The following is a 24,052-nucleotide window of genomic DNA, read 5'->3' on the forward strand; positions in this document are numbered from 1 at the left end:
TGTGCACATTTACATTTTGTCCATTAAACTTTGAATTTGCTGTTGCTTTCCTGCTGTTTTGATGGACAATATGCCAATTATTGATCTGTTGCTGAATTACCTATATTCTATATGTAGCCATGTCTGGGTACACTACCTGGTTTCACCAATTTTGGTAATTCCAAAGAGCCATTTATGACTCAAACAACTGATCCAATTTAATCTCACTTTATACATAGGAAAACAAGGTTTCGAGAAAAAGCACATTCATTCCACAAGTCTAATGGCAACACAAACAATGGAAGATAATATTGAGGTACCAAAACTGTCCTTTATTTATTCTTACATTACAACTTTAGAAGACTTAGGATACAGTCAGTAAAAACAAAATAACATTAGCATGAAAATATACTCAATAAATTAGACACTAAGATGTGAAGAGATGCAAGGCAGCAGTAACCAGGGTCAAAAACCCTAGGAGCTACTCTTTCCTGCTCTTAAGATCCAGAGAACATTTAATAAGCACATGGGCCAACAGACAGCCCAGCTAAAGCTGGACATTTTATGAGCAAATGAAGATAAACTTTGCACTGTATAAAGTGAATTTTAACAACCCACTAAAGAGAATATCTAAAATGATCTTTAGTAAAGCAATGATCCCCTGATTCTAAGTCATCTTAGACAGGGTGACTAGTGTTTTAAATCAGTAGGAGCAGCATCTAGGTACCCTGGAGAGTTAGCTTTTTTTTAAATTCATAGACTATCCAGTACAATAAATGCTTATAACATGTCAAAAAATTATGCAAATATTAACTGTACAGTGATCCTAAAATAAGCCACTTCCAGAGTCTAGCCACTCTGCAAGTCATAGTAACTAAATAAATGCATGTGAGTTAACAGTTCACATACAAACTATGCTTACTGCTTAGACTGCCACAAAAAGCATCATTGGACATCTAGTTCCAAAGCTTCAACGATGTGTGCAGCAGAAGGACGATCTTTAGGATCCTCATTAGTACACACAGAGAAAAGTTCAATGACCTTCTGGTAGGATTCATCCAGTTCTTCCATGTTGATGGATGGCCTGGTCCCCAGAGCTGCATAGTATGCTTCATCATCAAAGTCACTCTCGTCAAAGGTTGCATCTGCACATGAGGGAGTTAGAAATGGAAACAAGCAAAATCATGTAGGTTATAGGATAGCTTAACAGTTTACCCTCCTTCAACAAGACAGGGTTATCCAGTAAGTGTTCCTTTATACCGCAGGCAGAAGTCTGCTCAACGTTCCTGCCACAGAGATTAGACATTTTCTCTCAAGAAGTTAAGGAAACTTGTTAACTAGATTCCTCACCTACCCACTCAGAAAATGTAGATTTATTAAAGAAAATTGAGAATCCATGAGTGGAGGGGTTACAAGGGAAGAACACCCTTATGTACCTATTCTCAATACATGTCTCATTTGTATGAGGTTAAATCTAGCCAAATTAATCACAGTATTACTATAACTTGTTTGAATATTAATGGAAAGAATTTCATGTATTAATTACCAGAAACTTCTATTTATGTTAAAACCTGTTTGTATTTATACCTTCATCATCATCATCTGGAAGATTGATGTGTGGAATACATAAAGTCATCATTTCCCACAGAGTAAGACCAAAAGCAAACATATCTGCCTTGTCAGTAATAATGCCATTTTCCTCCAAGGCTTCTTTGGGTTTCCATGGCTCAGTACCAATATAACAGGCCTCAGGGTCAGTCACTGAAACACACAAATACAAGAATAGTCATAAGAGCAGGTGTTAAAGATCATGGAGAAAGGCAAGCAACCAACAAAACACAAGCAAAACTCATTTATATGGGGAGTTCATAAGTTAATCCCTATATTCAACCTCACTATAATGGATCTGTCCCCTATCAGACTAGTAAGTATTAAAATCTCATCAGTTGGTGAGAATATAAGAAAACTACATTTCCCTTAGGAGGTAATAACAAATTTAGAGTATAGATAATGTCAAAATTCTGCTCAAGCCAGACCATCTTGCTTATAAAGGTATGCAAGCTGGGTGACAACAGCAGACTATGTCTAGGTCTTGGATTTCCTGTAAGCTCTGAAGTTACAGGTTGAATAACAGATGGCATTTCAGTGCTTCCATGATTGCTAAGTCAGGAGACCCAGAGAAATAGTCACATACTGGCTGTTAAAGTATCTCATGCCACTCACAGTCCCGTATAGTCCCGTATAGTTTTGTCAGCTTCAATTGAAAAGCAAAAACAACAAACAGCAAAACTTAATTAGGAAAGAATGGGCTAGTAGATCAATCTACAAAGAATTAACATCTCAATAGTATCAAGTGAAATACACAGATCTTTCTTTCACTGTCTGGTTCCATCTTAGTGATATTTTATGGTTTCCAGACTACAGGCTTAGACTTAGTGGATTTTTTTTCTCCTTAGATATTTAAATATCTTGGGGTTTTAACAGTTATAAATGGAATTTTTAACTTTTTGTTTTATTGTTTACTAGTATATACAAATAAAATGGATAGCCACTTGTTCTAGTACCAATTTTCTTTTAAAATCAACCATGAGATTCTTTGTAGGATTGTTTTACTAGCTATTTTTGGATTTCCTAGTTCTTATATCTATTTTGATAATTGCATTTTTATATATCTGTCATATTTGGTGGAATACAGCTGTCTGTAATAGTCCTTATACATATGTAGAATGTACAGCTGTGACCCTCTTCATGCCTGATATTAGTGATTATGTTCTTTCTTTTCAGTCTTGGTGAGAATTTTTATTTTTTCAATGTTCTGGCTTTATTAACATTTCCCAGTGACATCTGTTCCTGTCTTATTCCTTTTATGGACTTTGTTCTTCCTTTCCTGGCTGACAAGGAAGTGTGTTGCCTTTTGTCTTTTTAATAATCCCTAATAGCTACAAGTTTCCTGAAATAGTGACTTTACATGGTGTATCATTTTATGAATCCATTCAAAACAGTCTCCGAAACTGGCCCAATGACACCCCAATAGTTATGTAAATTTGCATTGCTAAACTCCCAAAACTCAAGGCTCTCCCAGTTATTTGTTCCTTTGTCCAGTATTCTATGACATCTTCCTTAAGGCAAAATTTCCTTTATATGTTTAAAAACTGTTTCTCTAATTAGGATAAATCAAATTCACTGGACAGTGTTAAAGTACATTACACTAAAAATATAATTTTTCAGTATTTCATTACTGTAATCTCCATTTTACACAAATAAAGATAGAATTGAAAACAAAATGCTTATAATTCCTAAACAATAGGGGAGAAAAACTGTTTCTTTAATCAAACAAGCTTATCTTTGAAATTCTACTTTGAGGCTTTCAATAAACATAAAAGTAGAGAAAAATAGTTGAAAAGAAAAGGAAAAATGATTTGCATGATTGGATTACAAATGCCCAGAAGCTGGGGGAAGCTCTACTCTGGTGGATGTGTCTTTCCCATAGGTAGTCAGGCAAAATCCATGCTGGTGAGGACCAGTGTGGGCACAGACTGAGCCTGAGGCCATCTTAACCTGACCAACCTCAAACAAATCAAACTAAGACAAAAAAAAAAAAAGACACACTGCCAAGAAGTCAATACATGGAGCGGGAGCTCAGAGAAAGCGAAACACCAGAAAGAAACTATATTATACACTTTTCATGAAATTCATTTAAAACATGTGTTTATTATGTTCTACAATGCAAAATTGTATGAATTTAAAACAATGCCACTTACCAGTCATATTTTCATCCAGTGGCAGAGAGACTCCTACATCACAGATTTTAATTGTTTCAAAATCACCTTTAATTACAACATTTGAAGACTTTATATCTCCATGAAGCAGCTTCTTTTCTTGATGCAGATACTAAAATTGTAAAAGCATTCAAATACATGACCAGGGAAAACCTAATAAAAATTCTTTCAATAAAACAATGACTTGAGCCAGGAAGTGGTGGTGCATGCCTTGGGAGGCAAAGGCAGAAGGATCTCTGAGTTCAAGGCCATCCTGGTCTACAGAGAGTTCCAGGACAGCCAGGGCTACACAGAGAAACCATGTCTCAAAAAAAAAAAAAAAAAAAAAAAAAAAACAGGCGGGCATTGGTGGCGCATGCCTTTAATCCCAGCACTAGGGAGGCAGAGGCAGGCGGATCTCTGTGAGTTCGAGGCCAGCCTCCAAAACAATACAGAGAAACCCTGTCTCGAAAAACAAAACAAACAAAAAAAATCCCAACAATGACTTAAATTCCTTTTATAAACTTATTTATCTATTTCAAAGTATTTGAAGCTAGGAAAGGAACATGCCATGTCATTTAAAAATTTTGTCTGAATTTTGAAATCTTCACAATAAAGCAAACTTTTCTCAAATTGTGATGTAATGCAGGTGACATGGAGCTACTATAAGCAGAAGCAGAGATGTATTCTATATGTTTTATACATTAACTCCTTTGGGGGTTGTCCGTAATTACAGTCACATTTTGAACAGCGTTCATTTGTCAGCACTTGAGTACTATCCTATGAGCGCGGCTTAGAAAAGAGAAGTAGTTCTTGCTGTGATCTGCCCTTCCTATGCTTACTGCAAATGTAGCCCATCACATAGTGAATAGGCCCCAACACGGTCACATTATTAATTTCACTGTACATACATACTTAAAGCCATCAGTCAGTAAGGAATTCAGACGTTTCTATCCTTTTTGTTTTGTTTTTCAAGACAGGGTTTCTCTATGTAGTCCTGGCTGCCCTCAAACTTACTCTGTAGACCATGCTGGGCTTGAACTCAGAGATCTGCCTGCCTGTGCCACACTGGAATTAAATGTGTGTACCACCATGCCCAGCTCTATCCTATTTAAAATTATCTATAAATGTAGTTAATTGAACTAATTGTATTTAAAATGCTTTTTTCCTCAATCTGTTCCATAAACCAATTTCACATGAAACCTTAACATGTAACCCTGACATCACTATCATGACACTGAGTTATCAGTAGTTTTCTAGTCACTATTACTAGTGTTTAATATATACATTTCTTTTCTTCCCTTGTTATATCTATCCAAAAATATAGCAACATAGGTATAACCCATGTTTAATTTCTTCATAGTTCACCAAAGCTATTTAAAATATAGTTACCTTTAGCCCTCTTGCCATGTGCAGAGCAACTTTGAGAATTACAGCTGCTGGAAAAGGACTTCCACTGTCTTTGTTGCGCTCTTCTATTAAGTCATTCAGAGACTTTTCACCTCCATACTCCATAGCGAGGCACAGACTGCCATCACTGGCTTCAGTAAAGGCACGGTACCCTAAAGAAAATGTGACAGTTTCCTCTGGAAACCAGGGCTTGTTTGGTAATATATCTTGGACCTGATCTAACACAATGAAATAGCTATCGTTTAGAAAATTAACCCACAGCTAGAATTTAAATGCCTTCAAGTGTGTGTCTAGCACCACAGATCAAATTAGACTTTTGTAAATACAATGATTCCACCAGACACATTAGTCCCAAAAATGCACAGTGAAAACAATGCAAGAACCTATCTAAATGAGCATAAATGATCTAAACGAAGACCAGTCTAAGTCCTGAAATCTTTATCTGCACAAAATGACTACACCTCAACTCCATGAGGGTTGGATACAAGCACTTAAAGATCTAAGATATGTGAATCTTAAAAGTTTTTTTTTTTATATATGCACCACATGTGTGCCTGGTGCCACTGGAAGTCAAGACATTGGATACCCCGTGGATGGTTGTGAGCCACCATGTGGGTGCCAAGAACTGAACCTGAGTCCTCCACAAATGCGGTAAGTCCTTTTACCTCTCTTTTACCTAATCTCTTTAGCACCTTACAAGAATTTTTACTTTAGACAATTCACATTAACTTGTGATTTCCAATAACACCCAAGTCAACTTTATTAGCAAAACCCTTTCAGAATGTATCTATATTGTTTCTAGCACCACAGAACACTGATCTGCCACATAACTGCCGCCAAGTCAACCTGCACTTACCTATGATGTTTGGATGATTAAGGTTTTTTAAAATCTTAGCCTCATCAGTCAGTCTTTTCTGATACACAGTTCGGTAGTGATCATTACATAAAGGATTGATCTTTTTCACGGCCCAAGGAGAATGAGACAACCCACGTGGAGATCTAAAAAATACATACGTAAATTTTAAGGTACAAAAGGAATAAAAAACAACACCATCCTCAAATTGACCCCATAGAAATATGTATTTAAAAATACATAAAATTCGGCCGGGCGGTGGTGGCGCACGCCTTTAATCGCAGCACTGGGGAGGCAGAGGCAGGTGGATCTCTGGACCAACAGCCTCCAAAACAATACAGAGAAACCCTGTCTCGTAAAACCAAAAAAACAAAAAAAAAACAAAAAAAAACATAAAAGTCTTTAGATCATCAATCCTTGTTATATTTCTGTTTGGACTAAGTCAGTGTCTCAATATCTAAGCTCTGAGAAGGGATTAAAGGAGAAAGATAGAGATAGAATGTTACAAATTTATAAAAGTACAATTAACTTGAAAACTGCTACACTATTTTCTAACATTTCTATTCTGGCAAGTCAGTCACTATTTCATCAAACATTTTACCTATATGTACCAGAGATGAGTTACAAGATTCTATAATAAATATTAAAGAATTTTAACTTAAAGAGATGAAAACAGTCTATATTATGGAATGCTCTTTTATTATTTGAAATTTTATACATACATGTTCTGATCAAATGTATTTTCCATGCCCTCCCCTTCAATCCTCATGTGCTCTTTATTCGTTAAGCCCAGAGTCCACTTAGTGCATGGGTACAGGACCATCTCCTGGAGCGTGGGTAGCCTCATAGGGGCTGCATCCCTGAAGAGAATTGACTCTCCCTTCCCTATAGCCATTAACTGCCAATAGTTCCCCATCCCTGACACACTCTTTCACCAACAACTATTTCAACTCCAAACAGAACAATTCTCCTACACTTGTTCACCACACTCAAAGCCATGTTCTGGGATCTTTCCCCTTCTTAGAGATGGCAGAAGGTTAAGCTATTCCCTTTTAATAATCTACCATGAAGAATCTAGGAGTAAAGTGCTTGGGGCAGAACTCTAGCACTTACCAAGATTCTGAGAACTGGAAATGTAACCTTCAGGTGTAATAAAGAACTTACCCAATTCAGGCACAGGGACCTAACACCCACAAGTCAGAAATCTTGCACTCACCTTTTCATTAGGTAAACGTTGACCCCAGTCCCGAAGCCAAGCTTCTGCATAAATGGAGAGGCAGGGATAGTTACACATGGAGTCGAACATAATACTAAAAATCAAAAACAAAAGCAAGAACTTAGCACTTGAAAATAGTAGTACAAAAGGATCTTGACAGTCTTTAAACACTGTGGTAAGATTAGTAATAGCATCATTTTTTTTTTTAACAGAGTATGTGAGTACCCTTTGACCAAGACTACTTCTGTAACTCTCACAGTAACCCTACTGTTTTTTTATGGCATACAAACTAAGAATTTTTTAAAAATCTGTTTAGTTATTATTGTGTGTATGTATACATGGTATGTGTGTAGATGTGAATGCCACGGCACACACGTCGAGGTCAGAGGACAGCTTTTGAACTTGGTTCTGGGCAGATTACACTCAGGTCAACTTGTTGAGCTATCTCACTGGTCCTTTTTTGCTTGTTTGCTTGCTTTTCAAGACATGGTTTCTCTGTGTAGCTATGGCTGTCCTGGAACACGCTCTGTAGAATAGGCTGGCCTTGAACTAACAGAGATCTAACTCACGTGCTGGGATTAAAGTCATGTGCTGCCACTGCATGGCCTTTTTGTTTTTACTTTTTTTTTTTTTTTTTTTTTTTTTTTTGGTTTTTCGAGACAGGGTTTCTCTGTATTGTTTTGGAGGCTGTCCTGGAACTAGCTCTTGTAGACCAGGCTGGCCTCAAACTCACAGAGATCCACCTGCCTCTGCCTCCCGAGTGCTGGGATTAAAGGTGTGCGCCACCAACGCCCGGCTTGTTTTTACATTCTTAAAGGACTATTTAAAAATAAAGAGTATAGAGGTTGATAAGATGACTCAGTGGTGCTTGTACAGAGGACCAGAGTCTGATTTCCAGTACACACATCAGGCAGCTTATAACCATCTGTATGTAACTCCAACTTCCAGGCAATCCAACGCCCTCTTCTGGCCTCCAAGGGCACCCACAAGCATGTGGCATGCATACACACATATCACACACACACACACACACACACACACACACACACTCATAAATAAAAATATATCTTAAAGAAAAAGATTAAAAAGAAGGAAAGTAAACAAGAAAACATAAGAAGTCCCAATGTGGTCCTCAAGGTCTACCAGGAAAGTCAACTTTGTGACTATTCTGGGATACATATGACCTGTGTGTCACAGGATCAACATGCTTGGAACTATATACAACCTGGCCTTTTACATAAAGTTTCCTGATCCCATGACATGTGCCCAAGGAGAATGCACACACACACACACCATGAGCACATATGTTTGAATACTAGAATTTGCTTTGGCATCTGCAAAAACAAAAACAAAACAAATCTAAATTCAGAGCATTCTATAATTATTACAAAGATAAGGCAGTTCTGCTTCTGGTCAGGAATAACTGCTCTTAGAGCTGTTCTCTGTGGGAACACCAGACCTTGAGCAGAGACCCACTTCCCCTTCTGCCTGGGAGTAGGCAGCTGTAAGACAATGTTTAGTAAAAACATGTTTACTAAAAACGATACAATAAGTTCCTGGCCACTTCCCCTTCTGCCTGGGAGTAGGCAGCTGTAAGACAATGTTTAGTAAAAACATGTTTACTAAAAATGATACAATAAGTTCCTGGGAAAGGCCTTCCCACGGAAACCGCCCTGACCTCGACCTTGTCCAGAGACTAACCGCACCTTCAAAAACCCACACACATCCACCTCTGGCGTCAGAGCAGAACCAGCCAGGGTAGAGGAGAGAGCAGAAGCTTCTCTGGTGGGAGCTTTTCTTAGGAAGTTTTCTTGGGCCTTTTTGGGGCCTGCTTAAAGTTCTCTTTATATCATTGAACAAGTCTCTGTGTTGTCAATCCCCGACACCCTCCGCACGTTCTCGGACACAGGCCACGCAGCAGACGTGACAATTGGAGGTCCCACTGAGATTGTGAAAGCGAGGTAAGTGGACGGGGTTAAGAAACTATGGGGAATAGTTCCGGGAAGCTAGAATCATTACAGTATCAACTAAAAAAGTTACTTAAAGAACATGGGACTGCAGTCAAGTCTAAAACCCTAGAAGGCTTTCTAAAATCCATCGAACGAGCCAGTCCATGGTTCATTACTGGGGGAAGCTTAAATATTCCAGATTGGGAGGAGGTTCGCCGTGATCTTCATAGACTTTTACGAAAAGAGGGATCTGAGTCCTTGCCCCCTACGACATTCTCCTTATGGAGATTAGTGAGGGGAGCACTTTTGACAGATAAGGTTCGTCACCGCCAGGTAGTTCAGGACACAAAAGAGGCTTTTTTAGAGTTACAAGAGACTGAGACTCAAGCCTCCTTGAGTTCAGGGGCAGAGAGTGATGATGAAGAGACCGTGACTGAAACTAGAGGCTCCATTGTTAGTGAGGATGAGGAGGAGTCTCTTAGTAACAACAAAAAAATGGGTAGAGATCTCCGGGCGCGACCCAAAAAGAAGGACTCCGGTCAGAATCGGTTATATCCTTCTCTATCAGACCTAGAAAATGGAAGTAGCTCAGACTCAGACTCGTCACAGTCTGAAAAGGAACGGTTACTTGCTGAGATTGCGGCCCTTAAAAAGAACTAAAAAAGATTCTAATTAAGGAAAGATAGGACAGGGAGAGAAACCCTTCCCCATACTCTGAAAAAAGGGACTCCTCCTATGAGATAACCCAGTCCTTCTCAGACCTGGAGGGAAGACCCAGAGGAGGGGTCCAATGCTGCCCAGTGGTGGCCCCGGTAATGGAAGTTCCAGACCCGAACAATTCTCGACAGGTCATTCGGCGCCATGACCCTTTAAGTTTCAAAGATATAAAACAACTGAAAGAGGCAACTTTAAATTATGGAGCACAGGCTCCCTTTACACTTTCCTTAATGGAATCTTTTGCGTCTCTTAATTTGACACCTGGCGATTGGCAGCAGCTTTGCAGAGCAGCTCTGTCGGGGGGAGATTATTTGATTTGGAGAGGTGAGTTTCAGGAAAGATGCAGCCAGACAGCCCAAAGGAATGCACAGGCCGGACAGCCCCAGAGAAATGTGGAGATGCTTACCGGAAGTGGTCAATACGCCACCATTCAGCAGCAAATGCAATATGACATCGCAGTCTATGCCCAAGTGGCAGCAGCGGCCCAAGGGGCTTGGAAAGCATTGCCTTCCAAGGAAGGAGGGGATCATCTGTCCAAAGTCCTTCAAGGACCTTCCGAACCTTTTCAAGACTTCGTAGACCGTCTCAGTCAGGTAGCAGAAAGAATATTTGGGGGCATTGGGCCTGCGATGCCAGTCATCAGCAGATGGTATTTGAAAATGCAAATAAATATTGTAAGGAAGCCCTTCGCCCCTATCGCAATAAAAGTCTAAATGACTATATCCGGATCTGTAGGGACATTGATGGGAACTTCATCCAGGGCCAAGTGTTAGCTGCTGCTATTCGGCCCCAAGTGGGGAAAGAAAGACCTACTCTGGGAAGGAGAAAAACATGTTTTAGCTGCGGTAGGGAGGGACACTTCCGTAGAGAGTGCCCTCAAAATAGTACTACGGGTCTCAAGAGACCTGGTTTATGCCCCCGTTGTCGAAGGGGATATCATTGGGCCAATAACTGCTACTCTAAAACTGACAGGGAGGGAAATTTCCTTTCTGCTAATAATAATCAGGGAAACGGGAGGAGGGCCCCGCCCCAGGGCCCCAAAACCAATGTGTACGGGGCAATGACCCCTGCTCTGGGCAGTGGCAGGACTCATTTTCTCCCCCAGAGCAACCCCTTCATATCTCAGACCTCCTTAGAGCCACCTCGGGAGTGCAGGATTGGACCTCGCTCCCTCTGCCCGGGCAATCCTAACACCGGAAATGGGGATCCAGGCCCTCCCTACTGGGGTGCATGGGCCATTGCCCCCAGGCACGGTCGGACTACTTTTGGGACGGTCCAGTACTATTCTTCGAGGCATCCAGGTACACCCCGGTGTTATAGACCAGGATAGTGAGGGGGAGATTAAAATAATGACATCAGTGGGCAGTGGGGTTGTTGCCATCCCTGCAGGAGAACGGATTGCTCAGATACTCCTTCTCCCTACAGCTCCTTGTGAGGCTAGAAAAATTAAAGAGAAAAGGGGCAACCAAGGTTTTGGAAGTACCGGCCCGGCAGCATTTTGGGTAGCCACTATGGAGAACCGCCCCCAGCTTACATTAAAGATAGAAGGCAAGTCCTTTAGGGGCGTCTTAGATTCTGGGGCAGATTTCTCTGTCCTCTCAGATAAATTCTGGCCCCCTGCCTGGCCGAAAGAGGAAGGGACAGTGACCCTCCAGGGAATAGGACAGGCTGTGCCCCAAAAAAGCCTCAGAATCTTAAAGTGGCAAGACTCTGAAGGCCACACAGGGCTTTTCCAGCCATATGTTTTGCCTGGCCTCCCTATTAACCTCTGGGGACGGGACCTCATGCAAGAAATGGGAGTGGTCCTCACCACTCAGGCACCCAAGTCCAAAAGCAGGGGCCCCCAGATGATGCAAGGGAGGGGCTGGAGCCCGGGGAGGGAACTAGGTAAACTAGAACAGGGAGAGGTTTGCCCTGTGGCATCCCTCCCTTTGGAGACCAGGGCCCCAGGGGATAGGAAGGGTTTTGGCCATTTTTGATGAGGGTCACTGTTGCGCCGCCAGCCCCCATACCCATCACATGGCTATCAGATGATCCGGTATGGGTGGAACAGTGGCCCTTACCAGCGGAGAAACTAAGGGCGGCTCACCAGCTAGTTCAAGAACAATTGGAGGCAGGTCATTTGGTTCCTTCCACGTCCCCTTGGAATACCCCTATATTTGTAATAAAAAAATCTTCAGGGAAATGGAGGTTACTACAAGACTTGAGGGCCGTGAATGCGACCATGCAGCCTATGGGGGCTCTGCAGCCTGGCTTGCCCGTGCCTGTGGCCATTCCTAAAGACTGGCATTTGATTGTTATTGATTTGAAGGATTGCTTCTTTTCTATTCCCTTGCATTCTCAAGATAGTCCTCGGTTTGCATTTAGCCTTCCTGCGATTAACTTTAGGGAGCCTGCCCTTCGCTTCCAATGGGTGGTGCTCCCCCAAGGGATGGCTAATAGTCCAACTATATGCCAGATTTATGTAGCTGCCTGTTTAGATCCCCTCAGACGTAAGTTCCCTGATCTTTACATTATCCACTACATGGATGATATTCTTTTGGCCGCGGCCGAAGAAAGACAATGTTACATAGCCTTTGCAGAGCTACAGGAACTTCTGGAGGCCCGCGGATTTATTTTGGCTCCTGAAAAGATCCAAAAGAGACCCCCTTATACTTATTTGGGTCATCAAATTCAACAAACTGGCCTCCGGCCACAAAGACTCCAAATTGATTGTTCAAATTTAAAAACACTTCATGATTGGCAGAGATTCTTGGGAGAGGTGCAGTGGTTTCGCCCTTCTCTTTCTATTAAAACAGGGGCTCTTAAAGCGCTTTATGATATTCTTCCTGGAGATCCTGCTCCAACTTCCCCTAGACAGATTACCCCAGAGGCCAGGGAAGCCCTACAATTGTTGTTAAGAAGTATAGAGCAAGCCCACCTTCGGCGTATAGATTATGGGCAGCCCCTTGTTCTGGTTGTACTTTCATCTAGCTTTTCGCCCACTGCCGTGTTTTGGCAGACTGGTCCTATTTATTGGGTACATTTGTCAGCCTCCCTAAGAAGGTAGTGACCCCTTACTATGATCTCATTTTACAATTATTGTGGAAGGCACACAAGTTTAGCATTCAAACCTTTGGAAAGAGTCCTGATAAAATTATCCTTCCTTATGGTAAGGAGGAGGTGGAACATCTACAGATCTTCCATGATGGGTGGACCCTGTTTATTACATCTACAGGCGCACAGTTTGATAACCAATATCCCAACAGCCCCTTGATGTCTTTTTTCAAACAACACCCTGTGATCTTTCCCAAGATTTTAAAGAACCCTCTAGTTGGAGCTCGCTCAGTCTTTACAGACGGCTCCTCCAAGGGTTTTGCGATGGTGGTTTCTTCTCAGGTGCAGAAGAGGGTACCCACAGGACAGATGTCAGCACAAGCCGCCGAGTGGTTTGCATGCTTGATGGCTTTCCAAATGTTTGAGGGAGAGCCCTTTAATTTATATACTGATAGTGTTTATGTTGCCAACATTGTTAGACCTTTAGAAACTTCTCCATATGTTCTTCCAACCTCCCAGGTTCGTTCCTTATTAGTTCAGCTCCAACATCTTATTTGGCAGCGCATCCACCCTGCTTATGTGGGATTTATTCGTGCACATACTAACCTTCCAGGACCCCTTGCCCAGGGCAATGAAATTGCTGACTCCTTGACCCGCCCTAGGGTCTTATTTACTCAGGAGCAGCTGGCCCACCAGCTCCATGAGCGGTATCATCTAAATGCCCGCTCCATTAAATTTCACACTGGGTGCCCCTTATCCATAGCTACACAGATTACCTCTCAGTGCCCTGATTGTGCCCCTTATCATAATTCTCCCAATGAGGGGAAAATCCCCGGGGCCTCAGGGCCAACCATCTCTGGCAAATGGATGTCACTCACCTGCCACAGGCAGGGAAATTAAAATACATGCATGTCTCGGTGGATACGTATTCTAAACTGATTTTTGCCTCTCTCCACTCAGGAGAGAAGATTAAAGATGTTATTTCTCATTGCCTGCAGGCCTTTGCCTACATGGGCGTACCCGATGCCCTAAAAACGGACAATGGCCCTGCCTATGCCAGCAATCGCTTTGCTGCCTTTTGCAGGGAACATCACATTGTCCATTCTTTTGGTATTCCTCACAACCCCACGGGACAGGCTATTGTGGAGCGCACCCATGCCACTCTCAAACAGTATTTTAAGAAAATAAAAAAGGGGGAGTATGTTACCTCCCCCAATATTCAGTTATCCACCATACTTTACATTTTAAATTTTTTGACCGTAGACCGTAATAATTTGTCTGCTATGGAGAGACATTGGAACAAACCCTCCCAGTCCTTGGGATGGGTCAGATGGAAGGATTTGATTACAGGAAAATGGCAGCCACCCACTCCCCTACTAGCTAGGGTCCGAGGGGCTGTTTGTGTTTTCCCTCCAGGAAGTGAGAAGCCCATTTGGGTCCCCGAACGGTGCATCAGGCATGTCGACCCCAATACTACTCCGGATACTAGGAATGCTCACCATGATAAAGATCCAACCATTGCTGAACACTCAGGTAAGGGAAATATGGGCGTTGGTGAGGATTCCCCCCCATGTTAATGCCAGTTAGTCATTCCAGCTCCCTGTTCATCAATTTTTATAACACCAATAATACATTGGGAGCGGCTGCTGCCAATGAGATTAAAAAGTCAGAAACTAGACATTCTGAGTTTCCCCCTCCTAAGCCTGATACCAGGGTCAGGAAGTAGGGGAATCCAAGAGATTCCCAGCGGCATACGCTTTTAATCCCAACACACCTTTATGCAAGTCCCAGGACAGCCTCCAAACAATACAGAGAAACCCTGACTCAAAAAAAAAAAATTGGTACTGGTATTAATTAAAGAAAAAGACAAAGACAAAGGTATATGGAATGGAAAATTTTGTTTACATTTAAGTTCTATTTTGTGAGTCATCTCTAAAAACTTTTGGCCAAAAGCCTGGCCTCTCCACCTTGCATCTACAGAGTTACAAGGAGTAGGTACGGCTGTACCCCATGACTGTAGCTCAAATGGAGGAATGATAAAAACATATAGGACTTTTTAACCTTTTTAGTTCAAGTATTGGCTGGAGTTGTTCTTTTACATAGATTTCAATTAAGGGAGCTTCATTGCAACAGACTAATCATGACCTAGGGAAAAAGGATGACTGAAAGATGCATGTATGTTCTGAATGTATGGTGTGGCCACACCGGTATGTATGAAATGTGATTGTGAATGCGTGAGTGTGAACTGCTAATATGATTAAAAGGATACTTAAATCTACCTTCAAAAATAGTTAAGAAGCTACCTAGATTGCTTTAAATATAGCCAAAAGGAACATCCAGCCAGTCTGTTGATGTTTTAACAGAAAAATTTAAGATGCAAATGAGGCCTTGTCAGCTAGTGAGAGCTCTACAGGTTAGATTTGGAAAGACTACTCACAGACTTCCAATAATTTTCAAAAGTTATTTGGACACAGTATAGTTTACAATCTTTGAGTGATTTTCAGAAGTTTTTGGGAAATATTTAATGGATATGTCCTTTTTATTGGGTATCTACAAATAATCTAAGTAGTAATCCCAATTTACCTAGATAGTTAACCAAGGAGGGTAAACAAATCCTTCTACTGTTATGGTCCAGCTTCAACAGTTAAAAAAAGAAAAATATTTTTTAAAAATAAAAAAGGGAGAATAATGCCCCCAGTACCCACATGACTCATCAAATAATACACTCCTCATTCAAAAATTGTATAATATGAATGCCAGTGAGCTTCAGACAGATTCTGGCATGATGGAACTTGAGCAACCATTGCTCAGGTCAAATGGAGACATCCATGCACTAGACAGTGGAGAAGACCCTAATTTGGGGTCGAGGGCATGTTTGTGTTTTCTTGCAGGAAAAGAATAAAGCTTCAGCAGCTGTCAGACCATTTAGTGAGATGCATGGAGCAGAGAAAAACTGGACCTGAGACCATGGGAGCCTACCTAAGCCAGTTTGAGTGAGATCTCCTAAATCAATGTTCCTGACCCTTGATGTCATCGAATCTGCAGCCCAAGAAAGAAAGAAAACAGTCGGTTCGAGATTTCCAGTTTCTCAACAGACCTGCTGCATCAACCTTCCGGACCGATGAGTTTTCATCATGAAGCCAACAGAGAAAAAAAAAGGACCCATTTAAAATATTTGAACATTGGTATGGACTATGATGAGTGACAAAAGCCTCTTTTCAGTATTTGAACAGGACATGGTCACTTGAAATATCAGACTTGATGGTTCCTGTTTCTAGAATCACGACTAGGCCAGTGTATTTTTTTTGGAGAAATGCAACTTGTCCTAATGCGACAACTATTGTTCATATTTTTTCATAATGCTACATGTGTAACATCAATGATTGTGCCCAATGTATCTGTGCAAGTGCACTTTCTAAATGCTTTCCTGAGCAGATCTTGAAACGATTGTAAACTTTATCAAATTGTAACAGAATGTAAATCACGTGCATGTTACCCTTGTAACAGATGAAGGCTGGTAGAATGTTATGGCCCAGATCTGGTGATGGGTATGGTGATGGAGAGGCGCTATGTCAATGGGGGTCCTGGAAATGGTGGCAGTGGCAGTAGGCATTCTGGCTTTATGCCGAGCTCAAACGTGCCTTGTTCCAGAGACAAGAGATCCGTAACCAAGTATTGCTTAGCTTAGCCCATGGCAATCCCGATAGCCATGAAGGTTGGTTACAGATGATTTAAGGTTGGGGTATCTCCGATGACGGTCAACCTGTGGGGAAGACCCCTCCCACCTAAAACAGGGGTTCAAGGTCCCCCAAAGACGGGAAAGGGAGGGTGACCCTACTTGACCTAAGCCAGGAGTGCCTCATTTGAAAATAAAAAGGGGTGAATTGTGGGAACACCAGACCTTGAGCAGAGACCCACTTCCCCTTCTGCCTGGGAGTAGGCAGCTGTAAGACAATGTTTAGTAAAAACATGTTTACTAAAAATGATACAATAAGTTCCTGGGAAAGGCCTTCCCACGGAAACCGCCCTGACCTCGACCTTGTCCAGAGACTAACCGCACCTTCAAAAACCCACACACATCCACCTCTGGCGTCAGAGCAGAACCAGCCAGGGTAGAGGAGAGAGCAGAAGCTTCTCTGGTGGGAGCTTTTCTTAGGAAGTTTTCTTGGGCCTTTTTGGGGCCTGCTTAAAGTTCTCTTTATATCATTGAACAAGTCTCTGTGTTGTCAATCCCCGACACCCTCCGCACGTTCTCGGACACAGGCCACGCAGCAGACGTGACAGTTCTCCCTGTGAACTGAAAAACCTGACAAAATACAATAGCTTTCAGACGCATGACAAGAGGCACAGCAGAACTGTGTCCTCTGAGCAAGGACGAACCAATGAAGCAAGTCCTATCATCTCCCCATGACCCTGAAAGGGTAAGGCAGTCCAGGCCCAAGCAGAGGAAACAGCCCAACAGTACTGTCAAACCACAGGGACAGAGCAGAGGTCAAGGACAACTAGGTAGCTGGAAGCTGTGGAGCAGAACACAGGAGGGAGCTAAAAGAAAATGGGCAACTGAAAAGATTTCCCATAGAGTCCTTGGCTAGAACTTAACTGCACACATAATGGGTAGTATTCTCCCGAGCCAGGAAAGCAATGGAAGACTAGGAGTAAGATCACTTTACCATCATCAGCCAGACCAGGCGGCACTGTAGCAGACTGTTAAGTAAAGCCCTCTAAAGTGTAACAACTAAGTACTACTGCTTTAGCCCAAGCAAAGTCTGTAAGAAAGCTTAAAGGCCAGTCTCAAAAGGAGCAGATTCACCATCATTCAGCCAAATAAGCTTTGGGTCTTCATGAGACCAAACACCCTGTAGAGTGACAAAAATCAGCACTCAACATAAAACATCTATCACCTAATCAAAAATGACCAGAATAGGGTGGGCACACTGGAGGATAAGTAGATGCTCTTAAAGGTCCTCATGGGCTGGGTGTGGGAACATAAGCTATAATCTCAGGACTCAGAGGCAATAGAGGGGCTGGAGCCTGAGAACTGTATCTGTGAACAGCTACATCTAATAATACAGTGGGAACGGCACAGATAAGTCCATTAGCAAGCACCTCTATTCAAAAGCATGATGAGACAGTCTAATAAGGTAATTTTTAAAAATCATTTTAGATATTGGAGTGGAAAGGATTGTTCAAGTGTCTATTAATCTACACATGACCAATCACTTAAGATATCCTATACAAATCAGGCAGTGGTTTAATCCGAGCACCCCAGAGGCAGAGGCAGGTGGATCTCTAAGTTCAAGGCCAGCCTGCTCTACAGAGTGAGTTCCAGGACAGCCACAGTTACACAGAGAAACCCCGTCTCAAACAAAGATACCGTAAACAATCTTCGAGACACATCCACAATAAAAATGCTTGCTATGCAAGCCTGATGCTCGACTCCTGGAGGAACCCTAGGAATCTCCTCCTAGAAGGAGTGAACTGACTCCTGTTAATGTATGATTCAAGCCAGAAGACCATCACCAGGAAGAACCTTAAATGCAGAATGACCATGTCAGTTGGCAGACAGTCTGGTCACACTATTAGGAGCTCCATTATGGTTAGCATGCTTTTAATAACCAATGCTGGACTGTTCAAAGACAATGACAATGAGCAAACACTGAAACATTTCTGGTAGAAATAGCAACAAGAAAAGTTCTGTCTTCTGCAGTCTTACCAGATTTCCTTTTTTCAGATAATTTGTTTGGTGTCTTGAAATTATTGATCCCTTCCATTGTAGCAATCACTTTAGGTCCTATGATGAAAACAAACTAAGTTATACTGCAGCTATAAAGAATAACACTCACTTGTGAGGAGAATCCCATAACATCATTTTATCATAGAAATATATGATTTGAGAACCAAAAATGACCTCAGCAAATAAATACTTTGTCCAATTTTATTTACAATGGTAGAAATGAAACCCAGAAATACAATTGCTTACTCATGGTCATACTATCAGTGATTAGGGGTTGTAGTTTTAACTATAAAATATATACTTAGAGGCCAGAGACATAGCTCAGAAGGTAAAAGCACTTGCTGCCAGGCCTGCCAACTTGAGTTCAATTCTTGGAACCCATATAGAGGAGAGAACCAACTCCCACAAATTGTCTTCTGACCACCACACACATATACAACATATACATATGTGTGTATGTATGTGTGTTTATATACACAAATGTAATTTTTAAAAAGCTTTTAAAAATATTGACTTGGATTAAAACAAAATACCTCATTCAAAAAAGTAAGTAGGAGCCAGGCAGTGGGCATACACCTTTAATCCCAGCATTTGGGAGGCAGAGGCAGGAGGGTATCTGTGAGTTTCAGAGACCATCCTGGTCTACAAGAGCTAGTTCCAGGACAGCCTCCAAAGCCTCCAAAACTACAGAGAAACCCTGTCTTGAAAAACCAAAAAAAAAAAAAAAGTAAGCAGGAGCTGGGAATGTAACTCAGTGGTAGAATGTTAACCTGGCATGCACACGCCATGAGTTTGATCCCCAGTGCCAAAACAAAAAGTAAACAGTATGTTTTTCCCTCTCATACTTCCCAGGAGAACAGGTCTCATTTTCCTTTAAGACAAGCCTGTAATATCAGCACTTGGAGGCTAACACCAACCTGGACAACAGTGAGATCCTGCCTCAAACAAAACAAACATGTAAAACTGCATACAAGCAGCCATACTCCTAACAGTCCAAACAGACAGGAGACCCCTTAGATGCTGAGTGTGGAGCACAGTGTGAGATCTGCATAGCAAGTAACAAAGTATTGCTATGTACAAGTGAACCAGGAAAACATGCCAAGTAAACTAAACCATATATAGAAACACACACATATGACTCCATGATCCAGCATGTCTAAAGCTGTCCAGAAATGCCATGATTTCCTGACAGCTTAACTGTGGCTAGGAAGAAAAAAGTTAAAATAAAGGGGGTAGGGTGGGAGGGAAGTTCTAGATTGAACAAATGAAAAAAAAAGAGGGCATGGGAGATTGGGAGCTCATTTTTGGATGCTTTGTTGGATCTTGGAGGAAAGGTCAAACAAGAAGTCAAATATACATCTGGAACAAAGCTGAAGACACGATTTTGTGGACTTATCCATGGAGATGGGGTTAACACTGAGATTCTAGATGAGAATGGGTGCAACCCAGTTTGGGAAACAGAGGGAACAAATCTGCCTGTAGAATGCAAGCCGTGTGCAAAATGCTTGGCAAAGAGTGGCCTGGAGCATGTCAATGTCCATGTTCCCACAGCTTGAAGACTGGATATACACAGAAACGTGTTTTTAAAAGATTAAAACACCTAGGTCTAAATGTTTCAACAGTCCCTTATATTCTGGACACTCAAAACTGCCTTACCTTCCATTTAATGCTATTTGTACCAAAATATGCTATGTCCCACCCATTTCAGTTGTCTGGTGGTATTTTTCCTTCCTGGCTGAGTTTGAGCCGTAGTCTATATACTGTCTTAGGTCTGTATATGCTTTCCATCGGTGTTACTTGTTAAGTAACTATACTAACTTTAAACCACCCAACCTTTAGGTTTAGGGTTCAAAGGGCACGTTTGAAATAGCACATTTGATTGGCTTGCTAAACCCTTGGTCATGTTTTGTTCTGTTGAGTCTGGGTCTCACCAGTGCTTAACTGGCCTTCAACTGGCTGTGTATACCCATCTGATACCCAATGCTGCATCCCCCTGCTTCAACTCCCAACAACTGAGACTCCGGGTGTACACCATGTGTACACCATGCTTGGTTAATCCGATGGCTCCTTTTAAGATTGTATTTCCCATCATGTTGATGTGCGTGGCAGGGGGGTAGTATATGCACAGTGATTCAGGTGCCTGAGGTGAAGGATGGAATTACAGGCGCTTGTGCACCACTCCATCCTCATGGGTCCTGGGAAACAGCTCAGGACCCTGCAAACCACTGAATCAACTCTCCTGCGCTCCCACCCGTAACTTTACAGTATCGCTTAAGTGCTTGACTTTTCAAAAGTATCTTCTTATAGGCATATGCTAAGTCTATGGTTATGGGGTTCCTTATGAATTTTCATGTATGTATGTGAATATATTTTTCAAAACATTCCTGTGTATAAAACTCTACCCACAGCCGCATTCCCGTCCTTTCTTCAGTCTCCCCTCCCTAGCGCTGGGGCCACAGGCACTCTTTCGGTCCTGAGGATGGAACCCAGGGCTGCAAGCTTGCTGGACACGGACTGAACGCAATGGGCCCAGGCCACATCCCTAACCTTTACAGTGGCCTCACCTTTAAAAACAGAGGCATTATTTGAGAGGTGCTTCCCCGTCTCCTTCATGAAGAAGAGGGTGATTTCCTCTCTGAACCCCCAAACTCTCTGCGATCCAGGAGCTCAGGGTCAGATTCTCGGAGGTGCCCGATGGTGCCCTATCTCCTCCGTCCGCTGCTTCCCCTGGGTCCTCCCTCATCTCGTCGCTGTGTACCCTCCATCAGCTGCCCTTCCCGTAGATCTCCTCGGCCGCTGTCCACTGGGTCCTCCCCTAGGGACTGTCACCCTCCCATCCGCGATCCCCCCTTTCTCTGGTCCTTGATCCTCCGCTCCTCACCCCTGTCCGCTATCCTCCCTCGAGTCACTCCACGCTTTCCCTTACCACAGTCACACCCTTGGGTAAAAAGTGACGAGCTGGCTCAAAGCTGTGTGAGCGCCTAGTCCGGAAGATGCAGGAACAGCTCCCGCCGACACTCGCAGTAACCGTCGCAGCGTTTAGGCGCGCGCGTTTTCAAAGGTTGCTCCGCGCCGGGTGGCACTAGGTTAGAACTGCCGAGCTGGCTCAAAGCTGTCTGGACAGCTGCTCCGGGAAGTGCACGATCAGCTCAGGCTAACACCCGCAGTAACCGCCGCATCGTTTAGGGCGCGCGCACTTTCAAAGGGCCCGCCACGGACTACGGAGCGGCACTAGGGTCAGAACTTCCGCGTTCGCGCAGTCCCTCTTGGCCTGCTTGGGCTTGGAGGTTCAACTGAGGCCAAAGAGAAAGGACCTTCCAAAACAACGGCTGGAAAAGTTATATAGCAAGTATCAGTCCTTCAGAAGAACGAATGTTGGCCCAAAAAGGAAAAAAAATAATTAAGTATGTTTGTTTTGAAGGCAAATTTATCCAAACTACTACAAACACTGTACAGAAGATGCATGAATAGGGTGTTTTATTGCAGATTTATGAGACCTTAAAGCGCTAACTAGAGCCGGGCGTTGGTGGCGCACGCCTTTAATCCCAGCACTCGGGAGGCAGAGGCAGGCGGATCTCTGTGAGTTCGAGGCCAGCCTGGTCTACAAAGTGAGTTCCAGGACAGCCTCCAAAGCTACAGAGAAACCCTGTCTCAAAAAACGAAAAAAAACAAAAAACAAAAAAACAAAAAACGCTAACTAGAAATGTGTTGAGTTTACCGTTTGGAGTTGAGAATAGAAATTGAACATTTAGAAATGTTGTTAACCTAAATTTTTTTTTTTTTTTTTCCTGCCGGGCAGTGGTGCCACAGGCCTTTAATCCCAGCACTTGGGAGGCAGATCTCTGTGAGTTTGAGACCAGCCTGGTCTATAAGAGCTAGTTCCAGGACAGCTTCCAAAGTCACAGAGAAACCCTGTCTCGAAAAAAAAAATGTGTCTGTGTCTGTGTCTGTGTGTGTGTGTGTGTGTGTGTGTGTGTGTGTGTGTGTGTGTGTGTGTGTTTCTACCACCCACATGTGGAGGTCAGAGGACAATTTACAGAAACTTGTTCTCTTCATCCACCTCAGACTCCTGCGATCTGAGATAGTCAGGCTTCAACAGCAAGCTCTTTTCTCCTGCTGAATCATTTGCTAATTCTTGTAATTACTCCATTCTACCTAACAAATATTTTCAGAGCACCTGCTGTGTGCCAAGTGTCTGCATAACATAGCCTACGATGTTCACTACAAGAGACATGGATTCCTTTGAGAGAGCAGGAAGACATTCCCATAACATCTGTTGGGCTCAAGGACCATGTGGTACCTTAAAAAAGAAAACACAATGTAATACAAGAAACACTGAGATGCACCCCCAGCAGGAGTACTCAGTGCTGCACTGTGACCTCTTCAATAGTCTGGAGGAATTCAACCTTCAGTCCTAGCCCAGACAGATGGGACAGCTTCTTTACAAAGATGGTATCACACAGTGGCATGGCTCCTATATGTGTTCACGTGCTTATACACATTAACGCACAGTCTTGTCTAGTGATGTTAGTTATTGGCATTACTATTCACTTTACTTCTAAGACGTGGCTTCTCAGCATATTTTCACTTCCATATTTTTTAAAGATAGATTCTTATTATATATCTCTGCCTGATCTGGATCTCGATATGTAGACCAGGCTGGCCTCAGACTCACAGAGATCCTCCTGTCTCTGCTTCCCAGGAACTGGGATTAAAAGTATTCATGACCATTAGCCAATGTGAATTTTTGAAGATTTATGTATTTTATTTTAAGTATTTAGGTGTCTGCCTGTGTATATGTCTGTGCACCATGAACATGCAGTGCCCACAGAGGCCAGAGAAGATGGAGTCTGACCCCCTGGCACTGAGTTATTGACAACTGTGAGCTGTCGTGTGGGTGCTGGCAGTCAAACTCCTCCAGAAGAGCAGCCAGCGCTCTTAGTTGCTGAGCCATCTCCCTAGTGCCATCATTTCTTTTTAAGCGGGGGAAATTTGTTTACAATCTCTGACGTCATTCAGGCAAGATAACGCTATGTGTATTCTTCACCCTTAGAACGTTAAGCAACTGTTGGAAATTAGTACTGGGAAGAGGGCATGCGTCATGGAGACTCACGAGCTTCTGTCACACACAGCCCTGTGCCCCAACAATTTCAGCTATTCAGATCAAATGGAAATCTGTCGCCGACTCCCGCCCTGTGTCCAACCCTTCAAAGCCAAATCCATCTGCATCTGTGACATTCCTTAGCCTGTTTCGTTGGCCTCAGGAGAAAATGACTGTCCTCCTGCCTAAGGCGCCAGTCAATTCGGTTCATAAACTCTGGAGCCCCCTCTTCTCTCCCACACCACTGCCTGTAACATGAAAAATAAAAATAAAAACCCAGAGATGGATATTGGGGTTCA

General features: G+C 42.6%; 1 protein-coding gene across 1 annotated transcript; it reads right to left on the reverse strand.

The window, feature by feature from the left end:
• Nucleotides 1-290: 290 nt before the first annotated feature.
• On the reverse strand, nt 291-21,853 carry Pbk (PDZ binding kinase). The gene is made up of 8 exons (XM_005075252.4): nt 21,579-21,853; nt 18,632-18,709; nt 7,217-7,310; nt 6,004-6,146; nt 5,130-5,299; nt 3,741-3,870; nt 1,567-1,740; nt 291-1,124 (listed from the first exon to the last, which is right to left on the reverse strand). The coding sequence occupies exons 2-8, from the start codon at nt 18,687-18,689 to the stop codon at nt 925-927; spliced, it is 969 nt and encodes a 322-aa protein (XP_005075309.1). The 5' UTR covers nt 18,690-18,709; nt 21,579-21,853; the 3' UTR covers nt 291-924.
• Nucleotides 21,854-24,052: the final 2,199 nt, after the last annotated feature.

This window comes from Mesocricetus auratus, unplaced genomic scaffold (assembly GCF_017639785.1).
Source record: "Mesocricetus auratus isolate SY011 unplaced genomic scaffold, BCM_Maur_2.0 Super-Scaffold_100707, whole genome shotgun sequence".
Classification (NCBI taxonomy): Eukaryota; Metazoa; Chordata; class Mammalia; order Rodentia; family Cricetidae; genus Mesocricetus; species Mesocricetus auratus.